At 38.1% G+C, this 18,538-nt stretch overlaps 2 protein-coding genes across 2 annotated transcripts; one reads left to right on the plus strand and one right to left on the minus strand.

Moving 5' to 3' along the window:
* Nucleotides 1-4,485: 4,485 nt before the first annotated feature.
* LOC112730310 (uncharacterized) lies at nucleotides 4,486-5,490 on the minus strand. Its single transcript, XM_025780403.1, has one exon. It carries the CDS (start codon nucleotides 5,488-5,490, stop codon nucleotides 4,486-4,488), a length of 1,005 nt encoding a protein of 334 aa, XP_025636188.1.
* A 7,025-nt stretch (nucleotides 5,491-12,515) lies between these two features.
* LOC112727801 (NADPH-dependent aldo-keto reductase, chloroplastic) lies at nucleotides 12,516-16,960 on the plus strand. The gene is made up of 7 exons (XM_025777700.3): nucleotides 12,516-12,764; nucleotides 13,373-13,423; nucleotides 13,727-13,803; nucleotides 15,268-15,355; nucleotides 15,643-15,918; nucleotides 16,136-16,375; nucleotides 16,758-16,960. Exons 1-7 carry the CDS (start codon nucleotides 12,615-12,617, stop codon nucleotides 16,842-16,844), a joined length of 969 nt encoding a protein of 322 aa, XP_025633485.1. The 5' UTR covers nucleotides 12,516-12,614; the 3' UTR covers nucleotides 16,845-16,960.
* The last annotated feature ends 1,578 nt before the right edge of the window (nucleotides 16,961-18,538 follow it).

Below are 18,538 nucleotides of genomic sequence, written 5' to 3' on the forward strand. Positions count from 1 at the left end.
TCATAGAGGAGCAAGGAGCAAGGAGCCTCTGAGTAAGCAGCAGCATTACACGGTCAGACTGGCGGCGGATTTAGATGAAGCCACGGCAAAGCTTCGGGCGAGACCAGAGTGCTTTGTCATCAGTCATAAAGTAGCGCTGTTAATATTTTGGGGCGGATGGAGAATCGGATCACGGAAGATTACTCTAGACTATTTCCAATTCGAATCTTTTGACGTGGTCTATGACAAAAAAAAAAAGCTCAGTGTCCCACTTCAATTCCTTTAACAATATTCACTAATTCACTGTTTGCTAGCCATGGGATTAGTAATGAAAATATTTTATTGTGGGCAAAAAACCATAATAAGCCAACATCACTTCAAATTTACGTATATGAGCCAAAAGAAAAATTGATTCAGCAATAAGCCAAATGGTATTTTAATGTAATTCGAACCAGGCTAGTTCGAACTCCATTTAGGAATAAATCGAACCAGGCCAGTTCGAATTAAGAAGAAAGAGCTGTTGGTAAATCGAACCAGGCTGGTTCGAACTAGGGTTTCATGTAATTCGAACCACCCTAGTTCGAATTATGGGTAACTTAGGGTCTTCATGTAATTCGAACCACCCTGGTTCGAATTACACTTAAATTGCGTTGTTAGTAATTCGAACCACCCTGGTTCGAATTACTAGTGATTGGGCTATATAAGGAGTTCGAATCAGCCTCATTCAAACCATTCTCATCTTCCCCTATCCCACGAAATCTCAGAGAAAACGACCCAGATTCTCTCCGACAAAGACCTGAACGGAATACTCTACTGATGGGGGACGATCCGGCACGGTTAAATCGCTTGGACGGAGTCGCCCATATCGCTGGGGTCATCAACGAGGAGGTTAGTACGGATATAACTTTGTTCTACCGGTACATGTGAGTTAGTGGTTTTGCATGCAGGTTAGATGGTGGTTTATGTTAGTGGTTTCTGTTAATGGTTTATGTTAGTGGTTTATGTTAGTGGTTTATGTTAGTGGTTTAGGTTAGTGGTTTTGCATGCGGGTTAGATGGTGGTTTAGTTGTTGGTTTATGTTAGTGGTTTATGTTAGTGGTTTCTGTTAGTGGTTTATGTTAGTGGTTTCTGTTAGTGGTTTATGTTAGTGGTTTATGTTAGTGGTTTATGTTGGTGGTTTATCTTAGTGGTTTATGTATGTGGTTTATGTAAGTGGTTTACGTTAACGGTTTATGTTAGTGGTTTATGTTAGTGGTTTATATTAGTGGTTTATGTTAGCGGTTTAGTTGTGGTTGTTTAATGTTAGATCTTACATGTCAGTGGTTTATGCTGGTTTCTTATGTTAGTTGTTTATGCAAGTGGTACTCGTTCATGGAATTTTAAGCGCTTATATTTGGTACGATTTCTGCTTTATCAATTATCGTGTTGATTATCTTTGTCACTGGTAATTAAGTCGGTCCTAATAATGCGGTTCATTTCTTCCGCAGCCTCAGCGATGCATCAGGAGCATGCGGCGGCAGCAGGGCAAGGTCCTCGATGACAGATACGTTCCGTACCTGCAGATGGCTGGTCTTTACCATCTTGCAAGGCTAAACGATAGATGGTTCCGGTTGGACGAGGCCCTTGTCAGTGCGTTTGTCGAGCGATGGCGTCCGGAGACGCACACGTTTCATATGTCATTCGGAGAGTGCATGATCACACTCTAGGACGTGGCATACCAGCTGGGTTTGCCAATGGACGGGCGTTACGTCAGCGGCTGCCTATCAGAGTTCCATATATACATCGAGGGTGGCCGTCCAGCCTGGGTGTGGTTCGAGGAGTTGCTTGGAGTGGTACCTCCTCCTAGCCAGGTTCAGAAGTACGCGGTCAACTGCAGCTGGTTTCAGGAGACTTTTGGTGAGTGCCCGGAGGGAGCTGATGAGGATACTGTGCGTCGATATGCCCGTGCGTACATCATGATGTTGTTGGGCACGCAGCTTTTTGCGGACAAGTCCGGCAATCGCGTTCACATCAGATGGCTTCCGTTTGTAGCTAGGCTGGAGGAGATGGGGACTTACAGCTGGGGTTTTGCAGCACTGGCATGGTTGTACCGGTGCATGTGCCGAGTGGCGAACAGAAATGTTATCAAGCTAGCGGGCCCACTTCAGCTACTTCAGTCATGGATTTTCTGGCAATTTCCTCACTTTAGGCCTGCAGGATTTGAGATGTTCAGCTGGCCATTGGCCTCGAGGTACTGTACTAAGCTTTGTCTATTTCAATTCACTACACATAACCACGTGTTCATTCATAATGTATTGGATACCCTAAGCACACATATAAGTAGCTGTAACACATGTGCATGATGCAGGTGGTCAGGTTACATCCCTTCCAGTAGCGAGAAGGGTCCTAGAGTTCAGTTGTGGAGGCTCTGGATAGACCGGTTGCAGGATAGAGAGGTCAGTATGTTACTTAATAAGTTTTTTTATTTAACCACGATTTACGAGTTGGGATCACGAGTTGCCCTGACATTGTATAGTTCTGGTTGCAGTTTATCTGGATGCCGTACAGCAGCCCCGACGTACTTCAGGTCGTGCATCCTGAGGTTTTGGAGCCTCGGCATATGGTGCTGTGGCGGTCTGTTACATCGCTTATCTACTTTGCCGTCATAGAGTGGCATCAGATAGATAGGGTTCTTCCGCAGTTTGGAGGGGTGCAGCCCCGTCCACAGGCCGCCCTGAACATCGACTTTCTGATGTCGAAGGACGGCAGAGGCGGCGATCGATGGTTCCCGTCCCATTTGCAGAAGTGGCATCAATATTGGGACTCCCGTACGGAGAGCGTGCTGAGGTTCGATGTTGTTGCTGACCCTAGTCCGTCGTATGAGTTCTTGGATTGGTGGAGTCAGCACGGGAAGAGGTTTTTGTCTCCGGATCCGCAGTTGGGCGATCCGAGAGCCGTTACTATTCCTGTTGAGGCCTCACAGCGGGGAGCTGGGCGAGTTCCTGAGATGGATCGGCCAGACGACGTGCCGGATAGGCGGCGGGTTGATAGGAGAGCTCACGTGGGCACACGGCGTAGCCAGCGTGACTGGGGGTGGCTTGAGCGTGCTATGGAGGATGATGACGAGGCCGGCCCCGCTGGGGTTCGACGACGACGCCATCCTGGCAGAGGTAGAGGGCGTGCTGCGGTTCATGCCGCTCCACCTGATCCTGAGGACGATGACGATGATCAGCATGGACCCGAGGGCGGGGATGGTGCAGGGGTGGCTGCAGTTGTTGGTGTTAGTACCCATGATGGGGTGCACGAAGGTGAGTGGTATGGCTCAGGGATGGGTGACGGGGCTGAGCCTAGTGACGCTGGACTTGGGTCGGGTCCTTTTGGACATTATTTTGTTGGAGTACCCACCGACGACCAGCCTCAGCAGGACGGTACTCCATGGGTTATTCCCGGATCACAGTGGCAGGACTTCCTTGGGGCAGATACGCTTGATGCGGACTTCGGCAGTCCTCGGTTTCTAGAGGAGATTACGGCTATCATGCAGGAGGACGAGCCGGGCAGGAGGCGTGCTCAGACACCTAGCACGCAGGCACCCTTAGATGTTGATCTGAACGAGCCTGCTACGACACCTGTTGCTGACCAGTTTGGTTTGGGAGGTACCCCACACTCCGCTTACACCGCTGCATCACAGTCTGTCGCCGGGCCGTCTGCCGTACCTGTCCATTTTACGCCACCCGCACCGCCTGCCCCGCATGAGGATGTAGATGAGATAGAAGATGAGGAGCCGTTTATCCGCAGAGGTCAGAGGCCACGGGTACCCCGTCGTTGTGGGACAGGCTCCCACTTGTTTAGATGATTTATTTTCATGTATTTTGGACGTTAGTTTTCATTCATGTATTATAACCATGTGGACTACTGTTGTGACTTTAGTGCTGTTTTTCCTTGTTGTTTGTTCATCTTATTGTATCTTCGAAATCTGGTTTTTACCTAGTCGATCAGTGAATATTTATTATCATTGAATCATTAAACACTTTAATGTTGACAATTAGTTATCAACTTTTGCCTTTATGGGGATTCTAGGTATACTCAAATTCGAAAACACCTTTTTCATTACTAGAAGGTAGAAAGATCAACAGATTACATAAGTCCTCAAACATAACATATAACAGGAAAAATAAAAACCAAAAAGCACTAACACTAACAACATCGCTACTATTGTCCCCCCGTTTGAGACGATCCTCCAAGCTGTGGGCAACTCCGACGGGTGTGTCCGGGCTGGCGACAGAGGCCACACCTCCTTGGCCGGTTCGGATCTGCCTCGTCCATATTCGTCCGTATCCTAGTGGATCTTGGACGACCCTCTCTCGCACGCCTCCTGGCAGGGTCCGGAATCACCGTGGGCCCGTCGTAAGGTGGCCAGAAGCCCTCCGGTATCGGTGGTGTGAATTCCATCCGGTACACACTGAACACTGAACTGATCTGATACACGCTGTGAACATAAGAGGACCAGGTAACCCGTGCGTAGGCGCATCATGCAAGTGCGTGCTGGCACGGGAAATGAAGCGCCTGGAAGTACCCGCAGTCGCAGGTCCGGGATGCAAGCGATACTCTGTAGGTACCCAACGAGAAAGAACCAGTAGGAGTGGTCTCTGCTACGGTGAACTCCGAGTTATCACGGTCATACAAGGTCACCGTGAAGCACCTGGCCGTCTTCAAGTTGGCCTCAATAGACTTCACCAAGTACTGACTGAATTGTTGTCCGGTTCCCATCTGAGCCGCAGCCTCTCTCCCCTTACGAACAAAGAGTTCCGCAAGCCTACCATATGTTGCCTTAACCAGGGAGGATACAGGGAGATTTCTGACACCCTTGAGTATTGAGTTCACACACTCGGAGATATTAGTCGTCATGTGACCAAATCGCCGCCCATCATCACGATGCTGAGTCCACAAGGAGTAGTCAATCCGGTTCGCCCACTCACACATCGCTGGGTCTTCAGACCGCAGAATATCAAACCAATAATCAAACTCAACCTCGGTCTTCGCATAAGCGGCATTCACTAGAAGCCTTCGTGCGTCCTTGCCCTTGAAGGTTAGGGCAAAATTAGCAGCTACATGTCGAATGCAGAATGCACGGTATGCAGATGGAGGTAACCACCCTCCGTCGGGTGCCTCAAGGGCAGCCTTGATGCCGTTATGCCTGTCGGAGATAACCAGCAATCCCGGCTGCGGTGTCACGTGCTGTCGAAGGTGAGAGAGAAAGAATGACCAAGACTCTGCATTCTCACCCTCTACTAGTGCGAATGCAACAGGTAGAATGTTCGAGTTCCCATCCTGTGCAATCGCGATGAGCAACGTTCCCCCGTACTTGCCATACAGATGTGTGCCGTCGATGCTAACTAGCGGCTTGCAATGACGGAATGCCTCGATGCACGGTGAAAACGTCCAGAAAAGTCTGTGAAAATAGGCTTCAGACTCGTCAACTTGTCCACCAACTCGAACGGGGCTCGTGCGTAGGACTGCAACAGTACCCGGCATCGTTAACTGGACTCCCAACACCCACCTAGGGAGCTCGTTGTAAGACTCATCCCAGTCACCATAGATGAGGGAAATAGCCTTCTGCTTCGCCATCCAGACCCTCCTGTAAGTCGGCCTAAACCCAAAGTGTGCTGCTGTGGCATTTAGGAGCACCTTTATGCTGACGGATGCATCGGCCCTGACCATTGGCATAATGAACGCTGAAATCACATGATAATCCAAGCTCCTGTGGTCACTCGAGATGGAGGTCGCAAGACAAGTGTGAGGTCCATTGTACCGTTTAACCTCCCAAATGCCCTTGCGCTGCCTGAGGCTCAGTCGAATCAACCAGGTGTACCCATTCCCAAACTCAGAACACTTGCCCACATAACGGCGATGATCAGACTCCACTACCTTGTACTGTACCCCTCGCCGGATGCTGTAGGTCTTCACACTTAACAGGGCCTCATCTTTATCTTGAAATTGCTGACCAACCTGGAACTCTGTCAGACCAGCTGTCCCTTCCGCATCTCTAGCTCCGTATCCAACGCAATGCCCTGAAACACCCTCCTGCCTCATGGCGTCCAGGTCCAAAGAGGAAAAATATGGTGGATACTGCTGTGTGCCAGAACTAGAACCACCGACCGCCAATGCAGGCTCACTCGCTCCGACATCGTCGCCGCTTTCATCCTCAATCATATCCGGCTCGACGTCATCCGCCTCTGCATCATCCAACAATCCGTCTCCGACGCCCACTGGTGGAACACCCTATAAACCGTTCGGCGGAACATCAAATGATCCTACCACGTCACCTACTCCGTCATTGAGATCAACAGCAAAAGACGGGGAGGCGACCGGTTGGACCGCTGTCTCGTACACAGGGACGGACGAAGAAGCAACGGCAGGCCTGGAACTGGAACCGGCTGCCGTGGCTACAGTGGTGGTATTCCGGCTCAAACCCCCTGAACTGGATACCACATCAACCAGCTTTGCCAACAATTCTGGTGTCCTCACCTCTGGGAACTGCCTCCGACAAAGAAACAAAACTTGCAGGTCCTCATCACTACCAATCGTGAAACAATCATACTTCACAGTATCCTGCAGGACCGTGACTGGAATGCGATAGAAAAACTTCTTAACCCGCTTCGCACCTTCCACACCGAGTTTCATCAGCACAGATCTAACAAGGTCATCATAGCTCGTCGTGGGACTAACGACAATACAGAGGGGATCCTTATCTGTGAACTTCACCCCGGAACGAGTTTTCCTCTTAATGGATCCTCTGTGGTGAACCAAAATACCAAAACTCTCCTCACTAGCCATCTTACACCCTCTAATGAGAGCAACTCACGTTTACAACCCTATATATACTGCTCTGTATACCAGTAAATCGAACCAAGGTGGTTCAAATTACTTAATGCAGCATATATACCTATAATTCGAACCAGCCTGGTTCGAATTATATGATACAGCTTCTCCCTCTGTAAATCGAACCAGCCTGGTTCGATTTACTTCAAGCTTCTTCTTTCTCTGTAGTTCGAACTGCAGTGGTTCGAATTATTAACAAATAGAGTTCGAACCACCCTGGTTCAAATTATATAAAAATACGGCCTGGCTTATTGCTGAAACGATTTTCGTTTTGGCGTATTTAGGTTACAGGATTCTTCACTTGGCTTATTAGGGTTTTTTGCCCTTTTATTGTTTAATATTTAAATTATTTATTCTATTATTTTAATGTTATGGCAGCTTTTATTATAATATTTATTTATTTATTTAAATCTTATCTAGTATTCTACACTTCTATTATTGTATAATTTTAAATATTCAAAGACTATATAATATATATTATTTTGGAATTGACTTTTAGAATATTAAATATAATATTCTTTTTAATTTCATAATAGTATAAATATATTTTAATATATTTACTTATATTCATTTAATATATAGTGTGTTTTTTCTTGATTTGATATATAGTGCATATATACTGAGCCTAATCTCCCTTATAAACACACAAACTTTCACAACAGGTCCATCATTATTTTCGCTTGGCTCACCATTTCATTCTAAGCCAGCTACATAGACCATCACAAAAGCCAATCCACATCATCACACTGTATTGGCCATCATGGACATCTTAGGCACCTTCTCGCTGCACAACGGATAAATAAGTTACCGACTACCATACACCCATTTTGATTTAGCATCACATCATTCCTCTTTTTTTTTTTTTTATCTCATCCTTTCATATATTTTATATTAAATTTCAATGGTTTAAAAGTATGGCATACGGAACTTCTAGTGCAGTAAACTTCTTCACCTAAAATGCTTCCATATATATATATATATATATATATATATATATATATATATATATAGTATTCCACTAGAATAGAAGTCTTCTCATAAAGAAGCTTTGTTGTGCATTACCATTCCCATTCTTTTCAAAAGGAGCCATATGCCCATATATATATATATATATATATATATATTGCAGTGATTGCATTTCCATCTTTGTACCACTTCCCTTATGAAACCCACCGAAAACACTAACATGCTTCTATCCCCATTTATATGATATTAATGAATCATTGTGTTGCGCACCTTCTTCATGTAATTGAAACCATCAGAGTCTCTTGTTAATTAGCTAATGGTTTAACGAGTGAAGGAAATGTGTTACCTTGTTTTAAAGCTTCATAACTTCTCTAAAGATCACTTCACAAAGAAACTTTTTACCTTACACCAATCCAAAGATTTTAAACTGAAATATATGAAAAAAAAATATCTTATAGAACTACTTCACAAGTTCATATAAATACTACTTCAAGATTACAATATTATCACAAACAAGAAAGTAAGATATCTTTATATTTAGAACCAAGAAATTGGCCCAAAAATATTGTTCGAATCTGAAAAGGTAACATATCATGTTTTCAAGTTTCATAACTCCTCTAGCAATTATTTCAAATTTTATGAAAATCTGATTTTTTACTGAACTTTGGCGGGTCATAACTCGACTTCCGAATTTTCAAACTTTTTCAAACTTATTTTAAAAGAAAATTGGGTCCGTGAAGTTTACGCCATTCAAAAAATGGACTAAAATGATTTTTAACAAAAAAATTATGCACATAAAAAATTTGGTATGTAAAAATGAATTTTGCAGAACTTAGCAGCTTTTAACATTTATGGAGAACATGCGTATGCGAACACACACGCGACGTGGACGTTCGGCTCTGTCTAGACGTCTCGCGTATGCGGGCGTGTGCATGCGTATGCGAGGGAGAATTTTACAGGCTCGCCTACGCGGGCAAGTGCCACGCGACGCGAGACTTCTCCTCTGTCTGAGGGGCTCGTGTACGCGGACATGGGTTGCGTACGCGAGTTGGGCAAATGACACCCCCGCATACGCGAAACATGGCATGTGTATGCGGAATCCCTGTTTTTGAAAAAAATGGATTTTTGTGATTTTCAACTTATTTTCTAACTTCTAAACCTCTGTAGCTACCTCCTAAAGTTCCAATTTAGTTTTTAAATCATAAAGAGAGGGGTAAACTTAGAAAAGGAGTTAACTTGACAGTGAAAAAAGTTTTGAAGTAATGATTTGTGGTTAAGAAAGTACGGGAATGATAATAGTATTATGAATAATGACAAAATTGATAATGAATGATTGATATTGAATTATATCTTGGCTTATACACTTCCACTTATCTAAGATACGAGTTTTTCTGGGTAGATGCGGTGGCTAGCCACCACTCGCTCCAGGTTGAGACTCGATACTTTGTTGACTCTACGTCGCAAGATGTGGTTGGACACTTTAACTCCTCAAAAATCTCCAATGAGTTGAGTTTGATAATTGATTGTAAAAGTTATGCATAGACTCTTGGGGATGCATGTTCGGAGGGGCTGTCCAGGGTTAGCTACCAGACATGTCGGATTTGGCTATATTACCGACAGATGAGACTCATTAGCCATAGGACAGGCATACATTATATGCATTTGTTTGTTTTGTTTGAATGTGCATTACTTGGGTTTGCCTATTTGACCAACTATGCTTACTTGCTATATGTTTTACTTGTTGTAACTGTATCCTATCTGTGTGTCTGTATTGTTTGTCTGTGCAACAACTAAGATATCCCTTGTTTGGTGGAGGAGTAGCGATGGTAGTTTAACCGATGTTTCAAAAGACTGGAGGAAGTAAAAAGTAAGGGGTTAAGTTATAATTAAGTATATATCTTGGAAACCTTAAATAGTCTACCTAAATTATGGTTTAGCTTATTCCCTTAAGTTTAATTCTGCATATCGAAGTTCTAGGATCGCCCCTGGCTTTCCCGAGACTTTATATATTATGTATGTTAGTACTATTACCATGCTGAGAACACTCGGTTCTCATTCCATATATACATATATTTGTGGATTTCAAATGCAAGCCGAGATGCACCTCACTAGGCGTCTGGAGTTTTCTTCTGCAAGCGAAGTCGGGTTGCTATATTTTGATATTGTGGCTATATATATATAGACTCCTCCTTTATATATGCTTTACTTTTGTCCCTCTTAGAGGCTTTTTGGAGAACTAGGTGTTTATTTTATATATTTTGGGATATTTGGGTTGTATATATATGTCTATGATATTCTCCGGCCGGCCTTGACTTTGCAGGTCAAGTTTATAGCTTGATATTCTGTAGATTAGATTCTCTATTCTATGTATATATTTCTTTACTTTCCTTCCTACCTATGGTTCCATTTACGCGAGCGATGCGCTTTTCTTTTTATGACTTGTTGTTTAAGTTTTCCTTCAAGACTCCTCGATAATAACTTTTCTTTCAACTATACTACGTATATATTTTATTTTAGAGGTCGTAATACCACACCACCTCTATTTTACAGATTAAGCGTAAAGCTCTATGTGGTATGGTGTTACATAACGCATAGCCTCTAACCAAAATGGCGTGTTTCATTTAATTACCTTGGCGTCGGATTTTTTCGCCCCTAAATCTGACAGTAATGATTGCGCCATTTTTTCCCCTCCAATTATTACCGACTAATTTATCGTCGAAAAATCGAATCCGATAGTAATTTTTTTATCCGACGAATTTATTACCAAATCTGCCGCTAATCTCCAACACTAAATCCAATAGTCTTCAGTATTTTTTTTTATAATGATAAGATTTTATGAATGCTCATTTAAATGGAGTTTTAGACGTTCGATTATATAAAAGTTTAGATATTTGATTATATAAAATTTTAATGTTCGACTATATGAAATTTTAGACATTGATCTTTTTCCTTTGTATTTTTTACAATTTTAAGAAGTTTTAGTTTTGGATGATTAACTTAATTTTATTTTATTTTTTAAAATTTTTGGCAAATGGTTGTAAGAGTGTGGCGGCTGAAGGATGGGCGTCAAAAGATGGCTTATATATTGTAGTTATTCGCCACTCGAAGTGATTGCGAGTGAGTGGCTGCCATAGAATAATCCTCTATGAAAGTAGAAATATTGATATTGGTAGTGACAAGAGTGATCATTAGAGAAAAATAAAACAAAAATAAAAAGAGATAGGATAAAATAAAAAAATTAAAATTAAAAAATAAGCTTCTAAATATTGATTCCCTAATAGAATAAGAGGTGACAAGCAGACTAGTTCATCCCGTCTCACGTTGCCTATTACGGCAATTTTGTATCTCTCGCGTCCAAAGGTAGATTTAGGGGGACCAGCATGGCCATAACCCTCCTAAATTTTCAAAACTTAAAATATATTTAATATAATGTTTAGAATTTTTACAATATATCTTCTTGTTCAATGATTAAAGAAAGATTAATTTATACTCTAGGACATGAGTTCAAACCCCATTTCATGCATTTTAAATTTATTTTCTTTTGTTCTTTCAATTTTTTTTTGTAATTCTTCTATCTATTATTATATAAAAATACTTTAATTTTTATAATAATTTCTAATTGAATGTAATAAGAAAATATATACATAAAAATAAATTAGATTAAATTTTATTTTTTATAATATTAAAATCAAAATATATTAAGTGAATTATTTATTAATATGAATATATCTTATATATTATATTTATTAATTTATTTTAAATACGTATATTAAAAGTATTAGAGAAACAAATTTATATTATTTATGTTATATGACTTATATCTTTTATAATAAATCTTTTATAATAAAGATAAAAATTAGAATTTTATGAAAAAAATTTGACATAAATGATTTTTTTAAAATTAATTTTAGTTTAAAATAATATTAAAATATATAATTATTTTTTTTAATTTTGAATTTTAATGACACTTCTAATTTTTTGTTTTTGGCCCTTCTTTATAAGATTTCTGGATTCGCCATTGCTCCCGTCCCGTCTAACGGAGAGCTATAGGTTAGGGGAATGGATCCTCTCCAATGAAAAAAAATTAGATGATGTTTAGTGTATGATTTCACCTTTTATTGTTCTCTCTCTCCTATTTAATTTTGGTCTCACTTATAGAATTAAAGGTGAAAGATCACACTTTATTCCCTCAAGTGTTAAAAAAAATAGAGAGGATCCATTTCCACATGCTAGTAGGATGAGTCAGCCAGTTTTAACTTTTGTTTTTTTTTTTTTTAAAAAAATGATAAAAAGAAACACGCGGCGGGAGACTTTCTCAGCGGTGGACACAGCTTCACAACGGACGGGCACGGTGGGATGGTTCATGGTTGCTCACTTTGGCACGGTGTGACTTTGTTGTATTGCATGTGTGAAACAACGACTCTTTGACAAGTTAAGCTGCCCGACGGACTTCCTCATGTTTGTCGGCCCCTAAATAAAATATTTTTTTTTTAATCGTTGGCTAAATCTTTGGTGACATTTTTGCCGTCGTGTATTCAATAGAATTATAAATTATAAATGGTTACCTTTCCCGCCCAATCGACGTGTGCACTAACGTCAGCATTTACTTTCCTTGGCCACGTGAAGAGGACTATGTCACTTCAAAACTCTCTCAAAACTTTCCTCTTCACAATTTCTCCCTTCATTCATTTACTCTCTCATATATTTTTCCTATATAAATCCTCACATATAGCTAATAGTTGATAACGGTTAAGTGTTAACCAACTAAGAATCAAACCACCTTATTGTTCAGAAAGTTAGAAATAGTAGTAATGATAAAAAAAGAAATGGCAGAGGAAATTAGATTCTTTGAGCTGAACACAGGTGCCAAGATACCTTCTATTGGGTTTGGCACTTTTATTGGGTTAGGTCAGGATCAAAATCCTGGTGTCTTGGCCGAAGCAGTCACTAATGCGATTAAGGTATTATTATTAGAGAAGTGTTAATGCCTAGTAGATTTTGTAATTTGTAATCATCAATTAGCTATTAATAGTGTTTTCAATTATGTGAGATTTTATCTGGAGAATTATTCATTTTTCTTTGGAAAAGTTTTGGGGCCAACAACTTTATTAAATTCTGGCCAACATATAACCAGCAAAGAAAAATAAGCTATTGAATGAAATCTCACACCATTAAAATCATCATTAATGGCTATTTAATGGCTACAAATCACAAAAGTTACTGGCCCCTAACATTCCTCTTTTTCTTTTACTGACTAAGTACTAGTCAAATTTTAATAAAAGTGTTGGCTCCTAGACTTTCTCTTATTATTATTTGTTATTTTTAATGCATTGATAATATACAGTCGGATAATTACATCTATTATTTTAGATAGTCATTCACATATATAGTCCATATAAAAAATAATCATTTTACAAATAGTATATCAAATTAAATTATTGTTCTAATTATTATTGCATGCTTTTGTTTTTATTGAATATTCACTTTAGATTTTAGTGTTATAATAAACTTTTGATTTGAAAGAGAGAACTTCAGAAATGTATGATTACTATTATGTTTTTCATGCAAGGTTGGATACCGGCATATCGACTGTGCTTCAGCTTACCGCAATCAAGCAGAGGTAATGGTTAATGATTAGCCATTAATGATTAATTACTGAATCATTATATATGATCCTACTACTTATTTATTTGCTTTATCAATCTATCTATCTGTGTTCTGTTTGTGGAACTTTCTCTCGTAGTGTTAAAACATGTGAATTAGGATGTTATTAGTAACATAAACAAGACATACTTTATCTTTAATGGGGTTGTATTATCTTAACAGGCCTCCATTTCTAAAAGTGTACAATAACTTTTTATGTTTAAATTATATAGCACTTGACATCTTCGGTAAAACTTGGAATCTTGGTTTGCATGTGCAGATTGGTTTGGCTCTCAAGAAGCTATTTGATGAAGGTACTGTAAAACGTGAAGACTTATGGATAACCTCCAAACTATGGTATATACTTTATTCTAGAACTAGAAATTTTACTCGTAATATGTAAAGTTTTAAAAATAAATTGTATTTTAATATTTAATTTTTTATGTATAAAATTTAAAAGAATAATAAATCTAACTTTCTTTTCATAAATATTAAAAATTTATCAAATAAAAAAAAGAAATATTAGTTTTGTATTCTATCTTAGTGCTTCTTGCATAGTAAATACTTTATAGGTTAGCATTTTTTGTTAGAAGCGCTTTTCATATAGGGGCCTTCCAATTAATATACCAAAAAAAAAATTGTGTTACGGTGACAAAATAAACAGTGATATACTGATATCTAAAAAATAGTTTAAAAAGAGTAATATTTTGATAATAAATTTTAAAAATTGTAGCATATTTATTAAAAAACTAAGATAGATAGAGTGAATGAAGAAGGGAGAGTAAACTCCTTAATTTAAAAAAAAATATTTTAATTACAATGAAATAAAATATTATGATATATTTTAATTGTTAAATTAATAATATATAATATATTTTAATTTTAATTATAATAAAATAATATTATGTGACATATGTTGATTATTAGTAATTAGTAATAATATTAAGAAAAGATAAATAAAAGAGATAGAAAAGGAAAAAGGAGAGATTATTTGATTTTGAAGGGAAAAATTTTAATTCAATTGCAATAAAAAAATGTTATGTCGTACATTTTAATTCTAAAATTAACAAAATATAACAAATATAATGGATGTTATGGTATTTTTCAATGTTAGAAATACTCAAATTGGTTCCTAACAAATTTGTATTCTTAAAAGTCTTCAAAAATTACTCACATCATACGAATTGATTCTTCTATCGTTTTCAATCAAATTTTTAATATACACATTGAATCTATGATATATGGACATTGACATGAACATGACACAGAATACGGTGACACACGAATTTTAAAATTTTATAAGACATAGGGATACTTACATACATAAAATATAAAGTATTTTTTAAATAAATTGTAATGATATTTTGATATTTTATTGATATTAAAATATAAATTAATTTTTTTAATTATTTTTAATATCTTATTTTAATTATATAAAGTATTTAAAATATTTTTTATTTTAATAAATAATAATATATACTATTTTTAAATTTATTCAAAAAATACATATTAAGAATAAAATTGGACACGTTAACATATCGATAGTATTTAAGTATGTCTAAGTGTGTCCGGTAAATATTTTTTATTTTTTATTAAGACACGGTTGGATATGCGTATCAAACAATTGAATAAATAAATCCCTAATAAATTTTTTTATAAGACAATTAAATCCTAAAAAATATCCCTTTAAGACAGTTTTCTTCTTTCAAACCACGGAAGACCAATCTATTCGACTTCTAGAGAATAAAAGTTTGTTAGGATATAAAAATTCTTTTGAGGATCAATTTGAGAATTTAATAATGATTTGTTGGCTATACCCAGGTGTGCAGATCATGATCCGGAAGACGTACCAAAAGCGTTAGATAAAACCCTGCAAGAATTTCAACTCGACTATGTAGATCTCTATCTGGTATGTGTTAGTTTTGTTCAGGATGTGGAAGATTAAGCACTCCTAAATCTTTTATATTTTAAGTTGAGCAATGCTACACTACACAACAAATACATTTGAACTTTGAATTTTTACGGAAATCATTGTTGGATCTTTTTTGACAATTGAATCAAGGCTTGACATTCAAAATGATACCATTGCCACATCATTCTGGGAAATATAATTCCGGAAAAAAGAATTTTCTGGTTGTTGAGGGTGATCCATTAATCTTACTACTTTGATGAATTGAATTGAGTGGTTATGTATAGATTCACTGGCCGGTCAGCATGAAAAGGGGTTCAGTCGGAATCAAGCCTGAAAATCTTACAATACCAAACATTCCGAATACATGGAGGGCAATGGAGGCGCTGTATGACTCCGGCAAGGCTAGAGCTATTGGAGTATGCAATTTCTCTTCAAAGAAGCTTCAAGATCTTTTGGATATAGCTCGCGTGCCTCCAGCTGTTAACCAAGTGGAGCTGCATCCGCAATGGCAGCAACCGAAATTGCACGAATTCTGCAACTCTAAAGGAATTCACCTATCTGTAAGCACACCAAGTAAAATCCAGAGAATATCTCAAATTTCATGTGTATGCATAGAGAAACTTATTTCAAAATCTTCATGGTCTAAGAAAGGAACAATTGTTCCTTTTTTTCCCCCTCATTTTGTAGAAGAGTTTGGTGCAACTTCAAATGGTTGTATATATCATCAACCTTGATTCTAGATGCTAATTTCTTGTGATGACGAATGTTTATTTTCAGGGATATTCTCCATTAGGGTCTGTATTACACAAGAATGACCTCCTTAAGAATCCTACAATTAATCTGGTAGCGGAAAAGTTAGGGAAGACACCAGCGCAAGTGGCCCTTAGGTGGGGTCTGCAGGCGAGGCATAGTGTGTTACCTAAGAGTGCAAATAAGGAGAGGATCAGGAGTAATTTCGATGTCTTCGACTGGTCTATACCTGATGAGCTAATGGCCAAATTATCTGAAATCAAGCAGGCGAGTGACGAATTTAATCTAGTTTTATGTTTGGGTTGCTTCAACTAGTCCAAGACTCTTCCATAATGCTTTCATTTTAGAGGGTGTTTGACACATTATTTAATAAGATTACTAGCAATCTAGATTACCACTTTTTAAATTACTAGAAATGCAGGTGGATAACCACAAACCAGACACCCACCTATGACCACTTAGAATCCTACCCAATAATGTTTGGGCAATTTATTGTTCCCGCGCATCTTTAACAAAAACAAACTAACAAAATCTACCTTAGTTTTTAATTTCTCTTAAGCACTTATTTCCTCTAACACTTGTTTATGAAGCGATAAATTCATTATCTTATGTGCAGCACAACAATAACAGTTGAATTTAACTTATGCAGGAGAGGCTTATTGATGGTAATGGATACTTTGTTCATGAAACTTATGGTGCCTATAGAACTCCAGCAGAACTCTGGGATGGTGAATAGAGCATTATATGTAATATTGTAGTGGTTAAAAATTCCACTGTTATCAGATATTGTTGTAATTGGTGTAATTGATGAGAGTGCAGAAATAAAAGAAATCTAGCTTAGTTTTTTGTCCATGTAATGTTTCCTTTCAAATTGGTTTCTATGCTTATTATATGTCGTTCTATGCTTGAAATAAAAAGAAATCTAGCTTATTATATGTCGTTCTATGCTTGAAAATTGGTTTCTTATGAAAAACAAGTTTAACATAATTCAGGGCTGATTAGTTTGAAAAACTTGAAATTATTGTAATGATCAAACATAATTAAAATGTTAACTAGAAAATTGTTAATTTAATTAACTCCCGTTGTTTGTTAATAGATTTTGTTTAGTGTGCAGATTTTGATTATTGGACCAAAGTCACATGAGTCCAAATTAATAAATGAATTAATTTGCTTTGTGCCAAATTTGATCATTCAAATAGCTGAGGCTTAAATTGGAGAAAAGCCCAAACTCCAGGCTCATTTTGATAAAACAAAATAATGAAGAAAGTGGCCCAAGGAAGCCATATAATGATAATAAAACAAAGAGGTCCAATTTGTTTATGCACCATTCGGTTATCTACTTCCATGGGATATAGAATTCAAATTTTAATTAAATTAAACTCATGCATTGATAACTGAAAGGAAAAATTGAAATTGATTTAATTGCATTAAATGCTCCACACGTTACTCCACTCCTTGGGAATTGTTAATGGGATTTCAATTTCATTTAATTTCACATTGAATGCTTTCTTTCTTCTCTCTCTTCTCTCTCTTTGTTTCGATCATTTTATTGTCAGAAGAAGAAAGATAGCAAAAGCAAGTTATTAGAGATATAGTGAAGCTATAAAGAAGCAAAGGGCTAGGATGAAGAAATGCAGTAAAGAAAAAGGAAGATTCGAAACATAGTGTGACTAAGATCTTTGCCATTGAAGGCAAGATCTCAAGAAGAAGTTTCAAGATCTTCATGCCAAGAATAGAAGCAATCGGCCTCGGTCAGAGAAGAAGATCTCAGTAGTGAAGCTCGTTTTCATTTTTGTTCATCCAAGACAGAAGGTAGCTACTGGAGCTACGTGGAGGAAGAAGCAAATATGGAAAATAAGGAGCTGTCAAGGATCAAAGATTCATCAGGGGTCAGAATTCATTCTTAGGGCCAAAGTCAAGATGAAAGGCTCAGATTGATGAAGCTTGACGAGAAGGGATGAGAGAGAGATACATGCATGTTGATTTGCTTTCGATTTTCCCTCTCTTTTCTCTCTATCTGAACCGGCTATGTATTAGAGAAGATGTTGGTGGCTTGGTTGAACCGGTTTCAACCTTGGAAGCTTCCCCTTCTATAATAAGGGTGAACGGCCAAGGGTTGAGATCAAGGAGAAAAGGAGAGAAAGCACAAAGTTCTCATAGCTACTCTAAGCTAACAGAGTTCTCCTTCAATGGGTTACAATTTGTTTTCTTTTCTTTAGTTTTGTCTGTCTGAGTCTCATGCATGGTAAAAGGCAAACAGAGTGAGGTTTGTAAGAAAAAGCCAGTGAGAGAAAAAGGGCAGAGAGAGCAAAATTAAAGAAAAAGTCATAGATGTCTAAGAGTTCCTTTGTACATCTGTTTGTTGTGTTTCATGATCTTGTGGGGATTCCCTTGCAAGTTGGGTTAGTACTTTGCGGTTGAAAACTTGGT

The sequence above is a fragment of the Arachis hypogaea genome, chromosome 12, assembly GCF_003086295.3.
Source record: "Arachis hypogaea cultivar Tifrunner chromosome 12, arahy.Tifrunner.gnm2.J5K5, whole genome shotgun sequence".
NCBI lineage: Eukaryota > Viridiplantae > Streptophyta > Magnoliopsida > Fabales > Fabaceae > Arachis > Arachis hypogaea.

What these genes read in the sequence shown, in the direction of transcription:
- LOC112730310 (XM_025780403.1), bottom strand. Translation starts at nt 5,490, where the DNA reads ATGCCGGGTACTGTTGCAGTCCTACGCACGAGCCCCGTTCGAGTTGGT.
- LOC112727801 (XM_025777700.3), top strand. Translation starts at nt 12,615, where the DNA reads ATGATAAAAAAAGAAATGGCAGAGGAAATTAGATTCTTTGAGCTGAAC. An exon ending in CTTACCGCAATCAAGCAGAG is followed by an intron (nt 13,424 to 13,726) that starts GTAATGGTTAAT and finishes TTGCATGTGCAG; the next exon opens with ATTGGTTTGGCTCTCAAGAA. An exon ending in CTAAAGGAATTCACCTATCT is followed by an intron (nt 15,919 to 16,135) that starts GTAAGCACACCA and finishes GTTTATTTTCAG; the next exon opens with GGATATTCTCCATTAGGGTC.